This window comes from Protomyctophum parallelum, assembly GCF_964188405.1.
Source record: "Protomyctophum parallelum genome assembly, chromosome: 8".
In the NCBI taxonomy this organism is placed as follows: Eukaryota; Metazoa; Chordata; class Actinopteri; order Myctophiformes; family Myctophidae; genus Protomyctophum; species Protomyctophum parallelum.
Window position 1 is genome coordinate 44,301,629 of NC_139703.1, and position 19,595 is coordinate 44,321,223.

Sequence of the window (19,595 nt, forward strand, 5' to 3'; positions counted from 1 at the left end):
CGGTTTCATTTCATTAATTGTTTGATTACACTTTTTTCGTTTTCATTTTTTCCAAATGATATTTTTATTCAAGTAAACAATGAATGTACCGGTAATGATTCGGATAGTCAGTTGACACATGTCTGAGTTTGCACCAAAAGAGTGAATGGGGAACAACAGCATCATTGTGAAAATGATGAAGCGGAATACCTTGGTGAGGAACAGCTTGCTATTAAGCAGGTTGGACAGCTGCACCAGTCCTTGCTCCACTGTCTGCCGACGACACTCCTGGACATCCAGGTCCCGCCTCAGTGGCGACTCCCGATGGCCAGGGAAGAAGATGCGCTCGGCATACCTGCGGTAGTCCAGGAAGGGGATGACAGAACCAACCTGGTCACTGGACATGTCCATCATCTCTGTCATTAAGTCTGCAGAAGAGGAGGGGGGAGAGTTATAAAAAGGTTAGGCAGTTTGATTAGGAAATTGGATGTCCTGTTTCAGTTTGTTTTTTCATACCCTTTCAAATGATCTACCGGTATTCAAAAAACAATGTCCTCTTTTACTACTCTGCTATTGTTTCTCCTACCTCATTAGCATTGCTTCATTTCCATGCCCAATACAGTCACCCCTAAAATCTGGCAGAGATCTTTGCATAGTTTCTTTGCGTTTTTGTTGTCGTTTTAAATCTGTGGTTAGGGTTAGTAAGTTTCATTTTTTTGTTCTACGACAAAGAACCAGCTAATTGTCTCCACAGTTAACTTTTAATCAGTTAATTGTGTGGTTTAAAAAATAATAATTAAGAATAAGACTTCAAAGCCCATTTAATTTATCCAAAACCGGATGCAAAATGTCCATTGGAAACCTGAGGTGGAAGTCCATGGCGTAGGTAATTTAGTTTACCTACAAAAATACTCTACTATGTGGTTGTATCTATTTACATTTACTATACTTATCTTCCCATTATGTGTTCTTGTCAGCCGTATCTATTCAACCTTAATATACCCTGTTGAACTTTACTCCATTCTGTGATTTGCGTGTTGGAATGTTGATATTGAAACAGGATTCTAGGGTTTGTGTTTGGTGGTGTGGACCTAATGAATATTGACACTGGACAGTCATGACAGGCTAAAATTAAAACTGGCTTCCCCCCTGGAAAAGCCATGTGGGATCAACAGACATTTCATTGGGGAGGTTTGGTGTAATGGGATAACTTCATAAAGGCCGTCTGAAAACAAGGTTGGTCTCCTGGCCTCCGGGAGAAAAAACAAACAGTCTAGTTCTCTATTCCACTCTCCTTCCTTTTCTGGCCTTCTCTGTAGCACGTCCCCCCCCCCCCCTCCCCCTCTCTGGTCTTTCTAGTCTGTTCTATTAATTTCCTTTTCTCCATATCGTCGTCTGTTCCTCTCATCTCCTCCGTACCTGTGAACTCTTTCTTGCAGCGGTCTCTCACACTGGTCTCCAGGTTCTCCAGTTGGATTTGGACCTTCTTATAGTCCCTCAGAGCCTGTTTGCTCTTCCTCCTGATATAGAGGGACAGAGTGCGGGCGAGAAACTAAAAGTTCAGGAGGTTATATAAACGACAGCAATAAGCACTCCTATCAACACATGTCATTGTGTATTCACAGCTTTAGTTATAAATTGCATATAAACAGAGACAATCTTTTAGTTAATGGCTTTATTTTGACAGTGAGGCTCTGTCTACAAATGGGTCTGTCAGTCTGTTTAGGGATAAGCTCGCAAACCACTGGAACGATCATAGGCAAATTTGATCAAATAGGATCAAATAGACTTGAATTTTACAATGGAATGAATAGAGCTCAACAGGGAGGTGCTGTGCGTTATTAGACCCCATCTTATTAGATTTCGTGTTTACATTTTCATTCAAATATTACTGAACTTACCGGAATACATCAGTGTTGGCTAAACAACATTGTGCTGTTAATAGGACAATTTCGTGAAAACAATCTGCCCCGTTAAATGTGTTAAAACAAAATTATGGCTCGTTTCAAGTCTCTGCAATTTGATTTTCATACTGTAATGAACTAAACTGATTCCAATTAGAACATCAAACAAACCACTTCATGCTTTGTCTAAACATATCAGACCACTGGTATGGTATTTGCATAACATGGTACTTAGAAAGCACCACTGCCTACCAAGGTCCTCTGCTGTATCCCTGCCTTATATAATAAGTAAATAAGTCAGAGTGGCTTATTGTCGGTATCAGTAGACCAACGAGGCTCACACACACATAATAGAGAATAGACAATCCATCCACCCACCTGTAGATAAGCACAATGATGAGGACGATGAGGGCCACGATGGAGGCTCCGACGCCAACTCCTATCTGGGCCTCCAGGGGAAAGGTGGACAGACTGAGGCTGTCATACTGCACCTTGCCCAGGGAGAAGTTCAAGTTGCCCATATGGACCTAAAAGAACACATACAAGCACACAGGCATAAAAGGCAATACATGTCTGGTTTATGAACAGTGAGGTCTCTGAACCCCAGGTTTCCGCTACATTCACCATGACAAAGGAAACACCCAGTGAGCCGTTCTGACATGAGTTTGTGTCCTACTCAATAAAACCCGGAGTGTTTATTGAAATCTCACTCTGAATTCCGGCAGATTGTCCGAGCCTTCGCGTCTCTTGCCGTGAGGGCCCGGAGCGGGCTGCTGGGGTGGGGGCTCACAGTAGAGATGGTTTCTGGTCAGAGTCTTCACGGCACAGACCCCTTCCCCCACCAACACTACCACCTCCTCCTTAGTGATGGCCAGGTCCAAGTTCTCTCCCTGTGGTCAGATATGAGTGAGAATTTAATGATTACTTGCGCAAGCAGAACGCGCAAGTATTGTGGTCGGCTAGACCAGAAGTGTATGGTAGGTGTGGTTATAACCGGCTTACAAGCCGATAACCGATCTACAAGCTCACAATGCGTCGATCTATCTCATTTAACGGATGAGTCTGGAGCTGGATAATTGTACTTTCTGCAGATGTTTGGTGGCCATAAGAACACACAGGTGAGGTGTTGATATCAGACTAAGTGCCCTTATTGTGCTGAATTTGTATGTATTTGTATGTATGTATATCTTTTGTTTTGGTTTCTTTCGTCATTTTAAGTGATTGTATTGTCTGATTTTGTGTCGTCATATATTGTTTTGTTGTACTGTTTGTGGAGAAAAAAAAATGCAATAAATATATTTATTGATAAATAAATAAATAAAAGCATGTGGTTAAAATGCAGTTGCCACATTTTGCTGAATGCAAATAACAGTGACAAAATACAGCAAAGGAGAGAAGTCCAAATTACTATTATTCTATAAAGCTCTAATTGTACAGTGCTCCCTCCAGCTATCATTACAACTACCACCATTGCGGCTGGCATTGCTACCATAATGTATATTATTATAACCAATACAGCTCTACCACCACAAATACTGTACACGTACTGCAACTGTCCTGTTCATTGACTAAACATTAGTCCTTGATAAAAAAAATATGGGTGTGTGAATGCAAGTAATTCATTAAACATACAGTATGTCTGTGATTCCAAATCTGGCTTCACAACTTTACAGAGAAGTGTATATTAAATTACATCAGTAAAGCTGAATAATAGAGCCTGATCTGTACTCGAGTACACAGAGAAATAGTCTTTCCTGTTCCCTGTGGTCCTTACCTCTAGCTGGATGAAGCTGCCAGGGTTGTAACGGTAGGCCTTGAGCGGTTCTTGCTCGTTGAGGATTTGCAGTTTGGGGTTGGGCTCGTAGCTGAAGCCCTGAGGGTTGAGGCTGTTGAAGTCGAAGTGCAGGTTGTCCAGCAGGAACTCTACCGTGACCTTTGACCCTAACACGGATGAGTCCACCGTGGGCGAGCGGCACAGGATCAGCGTGGAAGAGTTGACCTCACAGCGCTCTCCGAACTGAGAGAGGCAGGGAGAGAAAAATGTTTCAAAGCAGTCGTATGCTACTGCATATACTTCAGTAGCATCGTATGCTAGCATCGTATGCTACTGAAGCCGCTACTTCTAAGAGTAATTCATGAAAATAACAGTGAATATTGGAAAATATAAGTTTGCACAACGACAAACTAACCTTCAGAAACACGACAGAGCCATGTAGCCGATTTAGCTTAAATAGACAGTTTTGTCGTGACAAATATTCTTTCATTTTAACATCTGACCTAGAAGACAGAGACACAACACACACACCTGCTTGATGGAGCAGAGTGGGTCTTCAGGACAAGTGGGGTCAGGCACCATTCTGGGCTGCCTCCTCCTGCTGCTCCTCCTCTTCCTCCTCTTGGCGGACTCGTAAGAGACACTGACCACCATCCTGGGCTCCTGAACCACATCCAGGTCATGTCCCGTTACATAGATCTGCCGTCCTCCGCTGCACACAGAGGAAAGGGGAGGATTTGAGTGTTCCATTTAGTCGCCATGTCAACACCACACACACAGGGGGCGCACACAGACACACGCACACACAGTGATGGGATGGTAGAAATGTTTATAGGGCTGAATTGGGTAATGTATGATTGTATGTGTAGTTTTGCAATAATAATCCAAAACTACAAAGTAACTAGTAACTAAAGTTTTCAAATAAATACAGTGGATGTAGTGGAGTAGAAGTAAAAGTATTAGGAATTGAAAATACCCAAGTAAAGTACAAATAACTCAAAATTGTACTTGAGTAAATGTACTTGAGTAAATGTTCTTAGTTACTTTCCACCACTGCGTGCACACACACACGCGCGCACACTTACTCCAGGTAGCTCTTGTTGGGCGTGGCATAGGTGATGTTGGGGTTGGGGGTGTAGTGGTAGGCGGAGGTGTGCAGATGCCGCTGGCTGCTGCCGTAGTGCAGGGTGACGCGTTGCGCCCCCGTCTTGTTAGCGCTGCCCGTCACACACACCACGCTGGCCTCCTGCACCCCAGACACCCTGTAGGAGGAGGAACAGGGGTCAGACGGACGGGTCGAGGTCACGGAGAGGCAGAGAGCGGTGCAGATGGCACGTAGGGAGGGTCAGTGGGTGAAGAGGAGAGAGAGAGAGAGAGGCAGGAGGATGATGATTAGGAGAAATTTGTCAAATTGTACTGTAGGTTTGGTGAAGAATGTGTGTGTTCAAAACATACTGTATGTGTTTGTTGCATGTTTTTGCACATACATGTAGCCTACATTAATTGCGACCGTAGGTCATGGACATGCTCCATATATGGCCAATACAGAATCAGTCCATATGTTGATCTGACCTCATTCAACTCTTAGATCTCTCTATATGGAGCTGACCGGTTCTGACATTCCATATGCTGATCTGACCTCATCAAACCCTGTCCTCTCAAGACACGCTCCATATATGGTGCGTGTCATGGAGAAGTCTGGATCATCATCACCTAGATCTGCATGTCTGCAGCTGGCCAGCAACTCTACATCTGACCTCACGGACACCAGATTTAAGTTTAACTCCTGCTTCTTAACTGTGCCGTATTAAGAAGCTCTGGTGTTTCAGCACGACCTCACTTTCAGGGCGAGGTCGCTTCTCGCCCTCAGGGTGTCTTACTGGTAACATTAGTATGTATAACTGGCCGTGTGTGTGTGTGTGTGCACCACTATGCATGTATGCATGTATTGTCTTTGTGACTCACATGTTACAGGGCACTCCTCCCACAGTGACTGACAGCTCCGTGGGGCGGCCGGTCAGCAGGTTGCGGCCAGTGATTGTCAAAGATGTGCCCCCTGCCTTGGGCCCCCTCTCTGGAGACACTCCCATCACAAAGGGGTCCTATGGGGGGGGGGGGGGGGGGGGGGCAGGAGAGATGGATTAAGAATAGGACCCTTCTGGGCCGTGGCTCAGCGGTCCAGTCACCTTGGCCGGTAGTCTGAGCTTGGCAGTGTGCCGCGGGTTCGACTCCCGATCCCGGCCTTTACTGCATGTCTTCCCCCCATCTCTCTCCCCATTTCCTGTCAGCCTACTGTCTGTCCCTCCATAAAAAAATTAAATAAAGGCGAAAGCCGCAAAAAAAACATTAAAGAAAAAAAAGAATAGGACCCATATTTTACTTATTTAACATCTGTGTCAGCAATTATGCAGCTGATTTACATTTTATTTTTCAAAAATAGCCACATTACACAGTCATAAAATGTGATGCGCGAGCTTGTATATCTGTTATTGTAGTAACATTATTAATATGTCACCACATTTTCAACCTGTCTTCACCAATGATGCTAATGATAATATGGTACCATTTTTGTCTACTCAGTCTGTATCAGAGGGGGAGAGCCTTTTTCCCAGAGCATTGGCCCAGATGGCCCATTGAGGGGCACTAGCCCCTCCTATATAGGTTGAATGTTTGTTTTTAGTTTGTTTTAAAAACGCCATTGACAATGAAGGGAAAATTGTCATCTTGACCCGACTCACATTAAATGCCATTAACAAATTAACAATAAAGATAATTTAATTAAATTTAGTTTGTTTTACATCACATCACCTAATCAACATGAGTTAGACTTTAATATATTAGCGCCCCTCACTTCACACATGTGATTTTTGTATTAGTTTTTGTGAGGTTAAGATTAGGGTTAATATTGTTAAATACATTACATACACCCAGTGTAATCCATCGTTTTCATGGTTCTCAATATAAATGGTCCAAGGCACTTTACATAGATTGTGCATTACATTCACCCATTCACACATTCATACACCGATGACAGAGGAAACCATGCAAGGCACCAACCTGCACACCAGGAGCAATTAGGGGTTCAGAGTCTTGCTCAAGGACACTTCGACACTAACTCTGGGGGAGCCCAGGTTCGAACTGGGAACCTTGCGGTTCCCATCCAGCCACTCCACCCCTGAGCCACCACCGCCCATATGGTTGGGGGAAGCTGTCAGTCTGGGTAAATTCACCCCTGCATGCAACCATGAGTCCCCTCTGCCCTACGAAGTCTTGATGGTGTGCACCAGGCTTAATGCTGTTATGAATGATCACCTGGTAGCTGAATTCCTGACTGGACCAGCCAATCCCTCCTCCATTCACCTCAACCGACACATGGCCCATCTTCTCTCCTCCGCTAGCCTTGGTCCGGCACACTATCCTGAAGGGAAGAAGTTATTTCTAGATTATTTTCTATTTTAACAGTCACAGAAATGTCACCGTTCGCAATGTTGCTACCAGCTGTGTTGTGTGACCATTGACCAATAAAGACCTTAAAAATAATGGAGAAAAAAAATAAAAAATAAAATGCCACATGCACACTGCTACACACAAACACCCTCACAAAACACTGCTGTTGGATGAAGGGTTTGCCATTTCAAAAAGTCATAATGTCAGGAATTAAATCTAAGAGCTTCAGGCTGACGGCCACACAAATCTGAAGCAAGACATTTTAAATTGATTTCAAACTCTATAATGACATGTCATTTTGCCCAGCCCACGAAGGCATCCATCAATCTATGCAGAAACATTCAACTTAGCAGAATATAACATACCCGGTAATAAAAACTCTCGACAACTGTAGGCTTTTGAATGTCAGACTCAGTATTGATAAAAAAAAAAAACAATACAGCCACACAAAATCTCAAACCAATTAACCAACACCACCACCACCTGCAGCAACCACGGTGTACCTGGTGGAGATCTCATAGAGGTTGTCGATAACAGCACAGGGAACCCCTGCTACAGACACAGAGTTCTGGATGTCCCCTGCCTTCTGGCCCAAGTTGGAGCCTGAGATGGTCACAACTGTCCCCCCTTCCAACAGGCCGGACAATGGCTCAATCTAGAAGGGATGTACAATTTACAATTTAGGCATTTAGCAGACGCTCTTGATCCAGAGCGACTTACATTTAAGCAAAAACAAAGCATGTCATCACATATATCACATATATAAAAAGTAGTTATCATGAATCGTGTATAAGCTAAGAACGTAACAGTGGAGTATCTATGTCAACTATACATACTATACTATATTATATATATATTATACAATATACATGTGTACTATAAAGTGCTATGACTACATAAAATGCAATTCTAGTGCTGTCCACGTCACGAGCTACGAGCTGTATAAGTCTGTCTAAAATACTATCTAAGTCGACATAAAATGCTATCTAATGTTACAGCGGGGGGAAACATTATATATATTATTTATGATACAAATTAAATCTGTGGAACCTGTGAAATCTAGAAAGTGAACAAGTGTGTGTGCCATGATGCCATGTAAGTAAACAGAAACTAGATGGAGCTGGAGAGTTGCTGGGAACGCTATAGTGACAAAAAGAGATGCATCTGTATAGAAGATTTTGAAAAACAAAAGTGCTTTAATAAACTAGGTCCTCGGGTAAGGCACTTTATTCCACAACTGTTTCATGATACTAATACACAGTAAAACCCTCAGAGTTTAATTATTTTACTGTGTATCAAATCAAGATCACTTATGCAATATATTTTCATGCACTACGTTGCCTCAACAGTGTGCTCAGTACAGCCTAGGATTGTTTCCCGGTTAGTCCACTTTGTCATAACTACTTCTGTTGACATGGCACTTAGACTTCTCCAACACTACTCATTAACATACATTCTACAATACTTCCAGTATTATGTTCTGCAATGTTAATAAATATGTGTCCATAACTTTGTCTGTAGTCTTGCATCAATAAGAGTGCTACAGTTTGTAGTACAGTGAGTCTTGAATTTTGAAGCAGCTTTCTGGCTTCAAATAAAGTATGTTGATCTGTGTAGATTATCTTGTGTTAATACCATAAATCTGTTAATTACAGAGATTATTTTCTTAATTTACCTAAAAGCCCCAAAATTGAAAAAAAATTAATCAGAGAAGCCGTAGCAGAGGTGACGTCCTACACTCCTATACTACAGGGTTGGCCAACAGAGACACATATCACACACCCATGTAGCACTCCTTAGTCAAAAACATTTTGTTAGATTGTCACAAGATTATTCTTTTCTTTATTGTACCTCATCCTTGAGGGGGAGAATTTCAGTTAATACTGAAATACTTAATTTATGCCCCGTGGACTGAAAGTGTTGCATCCACCACCGACATGCCAAAGTATATATGGAGCTTAAAAACATTTTCCTCTCTTCGCAAATCTTTGGTCTGAATTACGCTTTTTAGAGAGAGACTGATGCAGGGAAAAGGTGAGAGGGTGCTGCTGTGTCAGAGCTGTGGTACTCACGGTGTGTATGACCGGGGCGGGACAGGTCCTCTCTATGGGTTCACTGCAAGAGTCCGTGTACAGACAGCTGGCATGGGCGCCACCACACCACACACAGCCATACTTGTGGTGAGCCGTGTGACAGCGGCTGCAGTCAGAACGCCCCACTGAACAGTTGTACAGAGTCACTGTGAGTGGGGGAGAGAGGGAGGGAGGGGGGGTGTTTTAAAAAAGAAAACCCGCAGGATTAGAACACAGTAGGTAAATACAGTCAAACATACTGTACAGTGAACCGGGAGCAAACGTGTGTACGAAAGTGGGAACGCTGTGTACCAAGGTGCAAAATCAGAGAAGCGAGGGAGAAAGACCAATAAGAAGAGCTGCACAGAGACCATCAAGTGTGTGTGTGTGTGTGTGTGTGTGTGTGTGTGTGTGTGTGTGTGTGTGAGCACGCGAGTGCGCATGCGCACGCGCAAGTGTGTGTGTGTGTGTGTGTGTGTGTGTGTGTGTTAATGTATCCAGTCATTGTTCTTTCTGTCCTTGGGGATGCGCAGAACGGAGGACATTATCCATATGTTGACAGTAGATAAACAACCACTAGTATATGACATGGAACACTGCGTTACAGTAATAACACAGCTGCCGGTGCTCCTGGCTGCAGCTCAACCTGCATATTGGTTTTTAAAATAAAACAAATACAGTACAGTAGAACTGAAAGCATAGAAAGAGAAAAGAAAGGGTAAACGGTAAAGGAAAATATAAATCTCAGGAACGTGCCAGTCAATGATAGAATCGTCACGATCATGTCCCCAGTTCCATTCTAGCCAGAGAACTTTCAGGCACACAAACTGGATAGGAAGAAAGGAAGAACTGAAGAAGAAATGTGAAAAGAGGGAAAAGACAGACACCTTTTGTTTCATGTATTTTCTAGAAAACATCCCATATCCTTGTTCTTTAACTCCAATTGCAGCCATGACCAGCTCCAATTGCAATTAATCCCTGCTTCACCAACAATGCAGCATTTTCTCTTAAATCCCATTCTGAATGTAAACCAGCCTGCTTTTGTTGACAGTCGATTATCGTGCTTCCAAACATCACTCAGCACAGGAAGAAATTGCAGCTCTCTTTCACTTTGAGTAGACATGCAGCACACTTTCACTTTGAGTAGACATGCAGCACACTTTCACCACCAAATGATTTTTGGGGGTCTCCAAATTATTGTATGTTCATGACACTCTGTCTTATCTAAATAAAAAGAATAAAAAAGAAAGCAGCCAGAGTGGCATACTTTTAATGTATAGAGAATGACTGCCGGGCAGCCTCATTACAATATACCATCAAAAAGAACTGCTATCACTGTCAACCATGCAGTGTAGAACTGACCATAGAGGTTAGGAGCATGCAGTGTATAGAACTCACCATAGAGGTTAGGAGCATGCAGTGTAGAACTCACCATAGAGGTTAGGAGCATGCAGTGTATAGAACTCACCATAGAGGTTAGGAGCATGCAGTGTATAGAACTCACCATAGAGGTTAGGAGCATGCAGTGTAGAACTCACCATAGAGGTTAGGAGCATGCAGTGTAGAACTCACCATAGAGGTTAGGAGCATGCAGTGTATAGAACTCACCATAGAGGTTAGGAGCATGCAGTGTATAGAACTCACCATAGAGGTTAGGAGCATGCAGTGTAGAACTCACCATAGAGGTTAGGAGCATGCAGTGTAGAACGCACCATAGAGGTTAGGAGCATGCAGTGTATAGAACTCACCATAGAGGTTAGGAGCATGCAGTGTAGAACTCACCATAGAGGTTAGGAGCATGCAGTGTAGAACTCACCATAGAGGTTAGGAGCATGCAGTGTATAGAACTCACCATAGAGGTTAGGAGCACTGTCAACATGGAAGGTGTCCCTCCTCTTCACGTACACCATGGCGTTGTACTCCTCCACCACAGCCGTGTACGAGTACTGAACAAACAAACAGCACCACATGGTCAGAGAATGTGGACTGTTCATTTATCTCGGATGATTTTACTCAAGCACAAATTTAGTTTAATATCGGCAGGTCCGACGGCAGGTACAACAAAAATGTATTGATTTAAGGTTTATTGGGGTTTTTTGCTATCCATTCACATTGCCCACAAAATACCAACATGTCAAAGCATGTGATGTTACCTGAAATACAGAGCAATGATAATGTCACTAACCAAAAACGGAGATAGAAAATGTTGGACTAAAAGGCCAGGATATTCCCATATTGGTTATGACAGTGTAATTAATGTAATAACTTGATGTATGAGACTAGGTGCGACTATAAGACAGACCTGGTGTAGCTGACAGGTGATGTCAAAGAGGGATGGATTCCTCTCATCCGTCTCCACGTAGGCATCCACAACCACTGTCCTGCCCTCGATCACCAACACACACTCATAGTCCTGACTCAAGTCTTCGTCCTGTAGTGTACACCACAGTGGAATACAATGAGTTCATCTGTTAGGCCTACATTATTACGCTTCAAGCTAACTAACAACACCGCCTTTCGTATGAGAATAATGAATTGAGCTTGACATGATGGGAGTGTGTTACATTTTGCTATATGTATTTGTGTTTACACAAGTAAAACAGCGATTTTTATAGCTCCTTCATCCATCCAAAGTGCTTTACATTGTGCATTATATTAGTTTGTGTGTGTGTGTGTGTGTGTGTGTGTGTGTGTGTGTGTGTGTGTGTGTGTGTGTTTCATGCATGCATGTGTGTATGTGTGTCAAAATAGTCACCGTTGGCTAATAAAGTGTGTGCGTATTACCTGATAGAGATGTAGGTTGCGGGCCAGCAGAGTGATCTTCTTCTCAACTTTGACCGGTAACAGACGTGACCCCTGGACATTCTCCACACATGGACAAGCTGAAGATCCCCAGCTGACGAGTGAGCCCTCGTCACCCTGTGGTCCAGACACACAGCAGCAACATTATACACAGACGCCTCTCTCACACACACACACACACACACACACACACACACACACACACAGCCATTGCGCTGCACACACAGCCAGACAGATCATACACACAGAAACATCCGAACCCTCTCAAAGAAAACTGCCTTTTTAAGTGAGTATGACGGTTGAACTGTTAACATGGGCCATTAAATAATAATAAAACGCGAAACATTCACACACAAATGAAATAATATATACTGCTGGTGAGAGGACCTTTATTGTGTTTTTCACATCAGCGTCCAAAGCAGAAGCCAAAAACACAGTTGAGAGACGACAGTGAGAGGAAAAGCAAGGGAGCGAGTGCAGACGGTGGTTCAGGTGGGATTTTACAACCGAGAGCCGAGTCCAGTCAAGAGCTGGGAAGGTGGAGAACAGCTGAGGGCCGGAACTCACCGGGAGGAGGGCATCTGCAGAGTCATATTGGTAGTCCAGCTCCCTGTCGGCGTCCATCAGGCGAGGGTAGGCAGAAGGGGCGTGGTCAACTTCCCCGTCGCCCGACAGCACGGTGGCCGAGAAGGTCGTCGTGTCGTTGTCCGCGTCGGAGGCGGCCTCGGCCTTGCCCTCCACCACTTCCTCCTTCGGTAGAAGGAGCACTTCTGGGTCGGCCTCCTGGTCAGCCGCCTCGGTGGGGAGCTGCATGTCTAGACGGGGTAGGGGCGTAGGGGGCTCCGTCAGGTCCAGGTTGAAGTCGGGCTCCGACTCTGCTGGCTCCCCCATGGGGAAGGGGGTGGGCAGGGCATAGCCCGAGAAGCCCTGCGTGGTCTCAACGGGGGCCTCTGTTGGGCTCTGCCCTTCCTCTGCTTCCTGGGCACTGCTAGGGGGTGACTCGGTTACCACCTCCAGAGGGGCAGACTCCTCGGGGACCGGGATCATGAGGGGCATCACGGCGTCTGGGTCAGACAGTTGTGAGGCGTCCATTGCTGCCGTGACTGGCACCAGCTCTGTGTCAACCTCGACAACCTCAGTCTCGGCCGCCGTAGGAGCCGGGGCTTCGGTTTCACTGACGGTTTCAGGCGCCATGACGAGCTCCTCTGCTTTATTATACTCCTCTTCTTCTCCCGTGGCTACATCGGGCACAGGCAGCCGGGTCGTGGCTGGTGCGAGTGTGGTGGGCGGCAGGGTGGTAGGAGGCTGGGTGGGTGGAGTTGTTGCGGGTGGCGCGGTGGGTTCAGGTGTGGTGGTGGTGGGCTGTGTGGTGGTGGTAGGTTTGGGAGTTGTTGTAGCCATCTGAGTGGTGGCTACAGTCGTAGGGGCTTTGGTGGTTGTTGTTGTCATGGCAGTAGTTGTGGTGGTGGTGGTGGTGGTGGTAGGGAGTGTACTGATTGTTGTTGGGGCAGCCGTTGTAGCTGCGGGGGTCGTGGTAACTTTAATGGTTTTGGTTGTGGGAGGAGCTGAGGTGGGAAGTTTAAACTGGGGGGGTGAGGGGGGGGTGCGGGGCGGGAAAGACATGGGGAGAGGGTGAGACCAAAATAAATAAATAAAACTGCTAAAGAAAAGGATGAAAACAACTGAACTCAAATAGACAAGAAACGTAAATGCGATGTGGAACACGTAGCCTGGCGTTATCGTGTTACCATCGCATATGACTCATGCACATGACCACACAGGCTAAATGGAGGTGATTATTTGTTAAATACGATGTATGCATGTATGCTTGCGTTGGAATATGAGGCACAGTGAAAACATTTGTGCAAACCTTTGATACCTATCTACCTATCAACGCTACAGTATTAAGCGACAACTTACAGAGATATGTGAAAGTAGATATTAGTTATGTACATGCGTTTTGTGTAAAACTGAGAATTTAACTCTTTTACCAAAACTGGGGGTTGTCCATATCTAATTCTTTACAGAATTGTCAGTTGTTTTGTCAATTCTTTACTGCTTTAACACAGACTGATCATTTGATCTTATATTATGAACTTACATGCTGGTTGTAAATGATAACGCCTTCCTCACAAGTAGGCTTATGGGTGCATGAGTGCTTGTGGACGCACCAGTTACATCCCCATCTGCTCAACACACAACCACGACAACTGGAAACAAGACAGACGGTAAAGGTAGTGTGTCAAATATTAACTTAGGTTATTAGTCAAGTATAAAATAATATTGCTCCTGTAAAGTCCTGCCAAAACAGAGGGAAATAGAGTTTACAGAGAGGCACCATTTTCTATATGCAGGATTAAAAAAATGAATAAAACAACAAAGGTAAGAGAAAGCACAATAGGTAGAAGGAAAGAGAGAGAGGGGCATCTTATGCCACATACTGTAGAATAATCAAATTTCTACCAATCTTCCTCCAGTGGTAAGAAAGGTCAGTGCTTTAATTGAATTTCACCTTGGTTCCTACTTCCTTATCACAGTGGTGGAGATGGCAAACAGACGTGCAGAGACTGGTTAATTGAGTGAACATACGTGGCAACACAGCACAGCATATAACGGGGGAGAAGGACCACGCATACAGGCTATGGAACTACTGTTTGGATTAGACCAGATGGATAGACATTATACAATTCAGAATTGTTGTCATCATTTCAATTCCCCTGAAATGTCACCCAATGTTTTGGGTCAATCTTAGCTTTGGTTTTCATGGTTGGAATGGACAGTATGCTGAATATAGCACACAGTATGCAGAATACAGTATGCAGAATACAGCACACAGGAAATTGAATGTTTTGGAGTACAGAGGCATAACAAGAATCAAAAAGAAAGAAAATGTAAGCGGGCAAAAAACAAGAAGATATAGATCATGTGACTTACTGCATGCTGCCAGACAGTTCTTTCACAGCTGTACAGTCATAGAAGGTGAAATCCTTCTCTGTGACGATGACATCACCAAAGCGAACCGACAAGGTGACCGTGACATAATCTGAGGAGAGAGAGAGGACACAATCAACCAGAAAGCAAATCATGAGAGAAAGTTATTAAATAATAATTACAATACATTTTAAAACATTAATGTTTTAGTTGGCTACAGAACCTATAGCAAACAGGCCCTGAAAATGTTTGACCAGGCTTATCTTCTTAGAATCGCTAAGTCTTAGTAGAGGCTGTACCAAATCATGGTGTTCTTCAAAACACAGAGAGGGGAGGGGAATGTGGGAGAAGATCTTTGGCTGTCTGGAGAGCCAAAACACAGAGCCCTCCCTAATAAAGACCATGTGCACTCGCCCTGCAAGGAGCCCAGACATAAACAGAACAGAGTTCATGGCCCAGCAGGCCTACTGTATTCTGACCACATGTAGAGCACTTTAGAGTCGTATTATATAGAGATTAAGTAAGTGTCTAAGTATCAGAACAGTGTATAAATACTTGCATGCATAAACACAAAATGTGTGCGCGTACACGCACACGCGCACACGCACACGCACACACGCACACGCACACGCACACACACACACACACGCACACACACACAACCACTGCAAAAAGAAAACTCACTACCTGAAATGTATCAGGCAATATTGCTGAAATAAAGTCTCTGCATCTTTAAATGTGTTATTTTGTCCACCAACAACAATGACAAAAACCCACCATTGTTTGTTTTAAGGTCTTATTCATGCATTTAAAAAAGAGAGTCCAATCCAAGTACCATACCTTGGCTTACCATACCGCAAGCAATGCTTTTTGTTTTGCCTTGTTTTTATAGAAGCAGCAACTTTACAAAATTGTTTAATGTTAAAATCGGGAGGTATAACATAAAATATGAATAATCTGAGTTGCCAATATATAATAAAAGCCACAATCTAAACAATCTCTATTATCAAAAACACATGGGGAAAAAACGTGAGGCGCCTGTTTTGCAAAACCATCAGCCAACAGTGTCTTAAAGGCAATCAGCTGTGTCTCCGGCCCATATTAAGTCAGTGCCCGTCCTAACCCTCTTTTAGTGAAGGTAAGCTCTGGCTGGATCCCTAGATAATGCCTGTGGGATCTGATGGTCTTCTGTCTTGTGTGTCTATCTCACAAGCGAATACCCCCCAGGCTGCCTGTCCCTAACCCTGTAGCCTGAGAACCATAACAGGCCTGACACACCAATGTGAGGGCTCACATGGGAACCAGAGTGAAAAGGGGAGTTGGGGTGGAGAAAGGTGTTTTGGTATGGGATTATGCGAAGAGAGTTGAATTACCGTATAGTGCGCGTGTGTTAGACAGAGCGAGAGAGACAGAGAGGAGAGAAAGAAGACACTTGAGAGAGAGAGAGATTCAGATTTAAAAATAATGTGCATCCGTTTTAAAGGTTTTAGAGATATGTACCATTATGTATTTTTCCATAATTCTTGTACCCTAACAAACGAATGACTTCACCATCACCACTCAGCCCTTGCAGCACTATTACCCAGAGTGGGATGCCTCTGAGGCTGCATACAGAGCAGCACAGTGAATGTACTGGAGCTGTTTAGTCACAAACAAGAGATTTGTCCCCTGCTGTTTTAACCTAACCTAGGAAAGAGGTTTGGGCCAGGTGCTCCAACTGCATACAGAACAGAGGCTGAATTGGTAGTCATGCGTGCGTGCGTGCGTGCACACGCGCACACACACACACACACACACACACACACACACACACACACACACACACACACACACACACACACACACACACACACACACACAGACTGACAAGCGCACACATAAAGCTGAATCACAGGGAAGCACCCAAATCCTACCAACAAAGTCCCAAACCACAGTTGAATCCTGGGATTAAATTATCCCACAATGCACTCACCCTGTCCGGGAGGCACCATGGGCACCCGGTGTGTGTCCGGGGAGGGACAGGTGAGCCCCGTCTGGGTGATGGTGGCGGGACTCGGGCCGTCATGGAAGAAACAGGAGTAGGTCTCGCCCACTTCTAACACAGGGAGGCCCGGGACAGACAGAGACAGCTGTAACGGAGAGGAGGGAATGGAGAGAGAGAGAGCGGGAGAATATTAACAGACTGCATAGGTCACATAGAGCTACTTGTGATTTTTGACAGAATTCACCAGATTTAAAGAGGCTCTGGACCATGGGTCAAATTCTATCCATCAGGACCCCCTCGAAAACAAGATGATACATCTCTCTCGAGGGGTTTAGCCTTTCGATAAAGGTACATTATTATTATTATTATTGGTTAACAAGCTGATTTTGGATCAGTATGAGAAGCATCAGAATATACTAATACGTAATTCAAATGAGATTGAGAAAATCTGCAAATAGCAATAGTTTTTTTCCTAAATCTAGCTGAATTTTTAACCCAATCAAGTCCACTTCACAACCAATTCACATTTTAAAACAAAGTCCTCCTGTGCTCTATTCTTCTTCTTATCCTCAGTCTTTACTGTACAATGTCAGACGGTATCTACCTCATCTCTAAAGCTTACCAAAGGAATGCCATAACGGATGATTGAAGCTTTGTATTTTTCACTACATCCAGACAGGCCAGGACGACACTCTGATCACTATCTACTTTTGAGTCACTGACACTCAACAATAACAACCTAAAACATGCATGCACACTCACATACACACACATACAGTCGAGTCCTAGGCTAAATATCCCACCTAAGCCATGGTCTGTGAATGGTAAAAGAATGATTACGAAATTATATCTGGGGTTGGTGCGCACATTATACCGACACTGTGAATGTTTGTGTTTCTTCATGTAGAATATATATTCTATTCATAACCTGGGATTTGTCTTGCAACTTGAGTTACTAGTCTCAAACAGGAGTACGCACACCGAGGACTTCATCAAACTCAACAGGGACTACTACAGAGGGCTCGTACATTTTTATTTACCTTCATTCAAAATATAATCATTCAATATGCAGCAAACCTAGAAAAGACATTCAATGTCCCAGAAAGTGGTGAAAAACTCTACTGCTTTATCTTCTTCCAACTTTATGTTTCTTTATCCATTCTTAGGTAAACAAGGTAGTGTGTTTCTTTATCCATTCTTAGGTAAACAAGGTAGTGTGTTTCTTTATCCATTCTTAGGTAAGCAGGGTAGAGTGTAGGGCTTGTGTGGATGGGATTCAGAGAAGGTCGTTTACGGTCAGGTTCGTGGCTGTCCTTGCAACCTTACCGTTCTCCTCTCCTCTCGGCTGATGTTGGAGGGGCTGAGGTCTTGGACAGCCAGACACTGCTGCTCCATGTCAAAGCTCCACAACCACTGTCCTGGCTGAGATCCACGGCCACATTCTGACTGCAGCACGCACCTGGAGGATACGTTCAATGCTTTAATTCATTTAGGTTTTCAATGGAAGAAAACAATAAACAAGCAGATCATCCGTGATAGGCTGCACACAGCTCTCAGTTTGCATTTGAACATTTTGGACAGACAGACCAACAGACTTTCAGTGGTGCACTCTAGCTACGTACATAGTGGCAACTTTAAAAGCAGAGATGGAAGAAGAGATGAGAGGAAAAAAGGGGACAGGTGGTGCAAGTGAAGGGTAGAGTGGTCACTGGTCACTGGTTGGAAGGAGACAGATGGAAGGGTGAATTTATTTTATCAGAAGTGAAAAACAATCCCATTAGCACAGACTCAAGCTTTTTATGGTAACTTGGCACATGCTGTGCCACTGAACATTTCTTGGCTTTGCAAAAAAGATTCTGCAGACTATGTAATTCTCAACAGTGCTGTTCTTTTCTCCAAAAGTAGCTAATACTTAGCACAAAATCAACAGATACATCGTTTTTAATTTTACTGTACTTTTCTGCTTCATTTTCATTTATTTATTATTATATTTGATCTATACGATTCAATTGTATTTTGTATTTTACAGTAATTGGTGAAGGTGCTCTGCTCATATCTGTTGTTTGGAATTAAGGAATTACGGAATGTTCCTGCAGTGGTGGAAAAAGTACTCAAATGTTATATATAAGTAAAAGTACCATTACTGCACTGTAGAAATACCCTACAGTGCAAATTAAATGAGTCGCATAGCGACACATTGTGAGCTTGTAAATCGGGCTATTTTCAATTTGCCAAAATGTATATAGGGGTGAAGTAAATCTAAATCTACAAAGTAACTAGTAACTAAAGTTTTCAAATAAACGTAGTGGAGTAAAAGTACAATATTTGGATCCGAGATGTAGTGTAGCAGAAGTAAAAGTATTGGAAATACTCAGGCAGCTACCTCAAAATTGTACTTAAGTACAGTACTTTCTGACATTCTGACCGGGCACCCATTTTGGTGTTAGCATCATGTTATGCTTTATCTATTGAAAAATAGCAGATCTACAAGCTCATATCGCGCCACCGAGTGGCGCGATACGAGCTTGTAGGTCTGCTATTTTTGAAAAATCGAAGAACGACTGACATTTTTTTAATCTGATCTCAGGTCAGAATGGGTTCATCAGACCAGTGTGTGTCCGGCGGAAACCTCGTATGAATCTGATCTCAGGTCAGAATGGGTTAAGTAAAGTAAATGTACTTTCCACCACTGTGTTCCTGCA

The 19,595-nt window shown here is 43.7% G+C and overlaps 1 protein-coding gene across 1 annotated transcript in view; it reads right to left on the bottom strand.

Moving 5' to 3' along the window:
* The window catches only part of plxnb1b (plexin b1b), a 94,811-nt gene that overhangs the window by 11,714 nt on the left and 63,502 nt on the right, over nucleotides 1-19,595 (bottom strand). The window contains exons 8-26 of the mRNA XM_083771977.1: nucleotides 18,220-18,352; nucleotides 16,882-17,038; nucleotides 14,913-15,021; nucleotides 14,080-14,188; nucleotides 12,546-13,562; nucleotides 11,961-12,095; nucleotides 11,479-11,607; nucleotides 11,029-11,122; nucleotides 9,177-9,343; nucleotides 7,608-7,759; nucleotides 6,970-7,075; nucleotides 5,623-5,759; nucleotides 4,743-4,919; nucleotides 4,189-4,369; nucleotides 3,658-3,900; nucleotides 2,594-2,773; nucleotides 2,262-2,410; nucleotides 1,399-1,499; nucleotides 190-407 (exon numbers count right to left, since the gene is read on the bottom strand). Coding sequence (XP_083628103.1) covers nucleotides 190-407; nucleotides 1,399-1,499; nucleotides 2,262-2,410; nucleotides 2,594-2,773; nucleotides 3,658-3,900; nucleotides 4,189-4,369; nucleotides 4,743-4,919; nucleotides 5,623-5,759; nucleotides 6,970-7,075; nucleotides 7,608-7,759; nucleotides 9,177-9,343; nucleotides 11,029-11,122; nucleotides 11,479-11,607; nucleotides 11,961-12,095; nucleotides 12,546-13,562; nucleotides 14,080-14,188; nucleotides 14,913-15,021; nucleotides 16,882-17,038; nucleotides 18,220-18,352 — 3,694 coding nt within the window. The remainder of the gene's footprint in view (nucleotides 1-189; nucleotides 408-1,398; nucleotides 1,500-2,261; nucleotides 2,411-2,593; nucleotides 2,774-3,657; nucleotides 3,901-4,188; nucleotides 4,370-4,742; nucleotides 4,920-5,622; nucleotides 5,760-6,969; nucleotides 7,076-7,607; nucleotides 7,760-9,176; nucleotides 9,344-11,028; nucleotides 11,123-11,478; nucleotides 11,608-11,960; nucleotides 12,096-12,545; nucleotides 13,563-14,079; nucleotides 14,189-14,912; nucleotides 15,022-16,881; nucleotides 17,039-18,219; nucleotides 18,353-19,595) is intronic.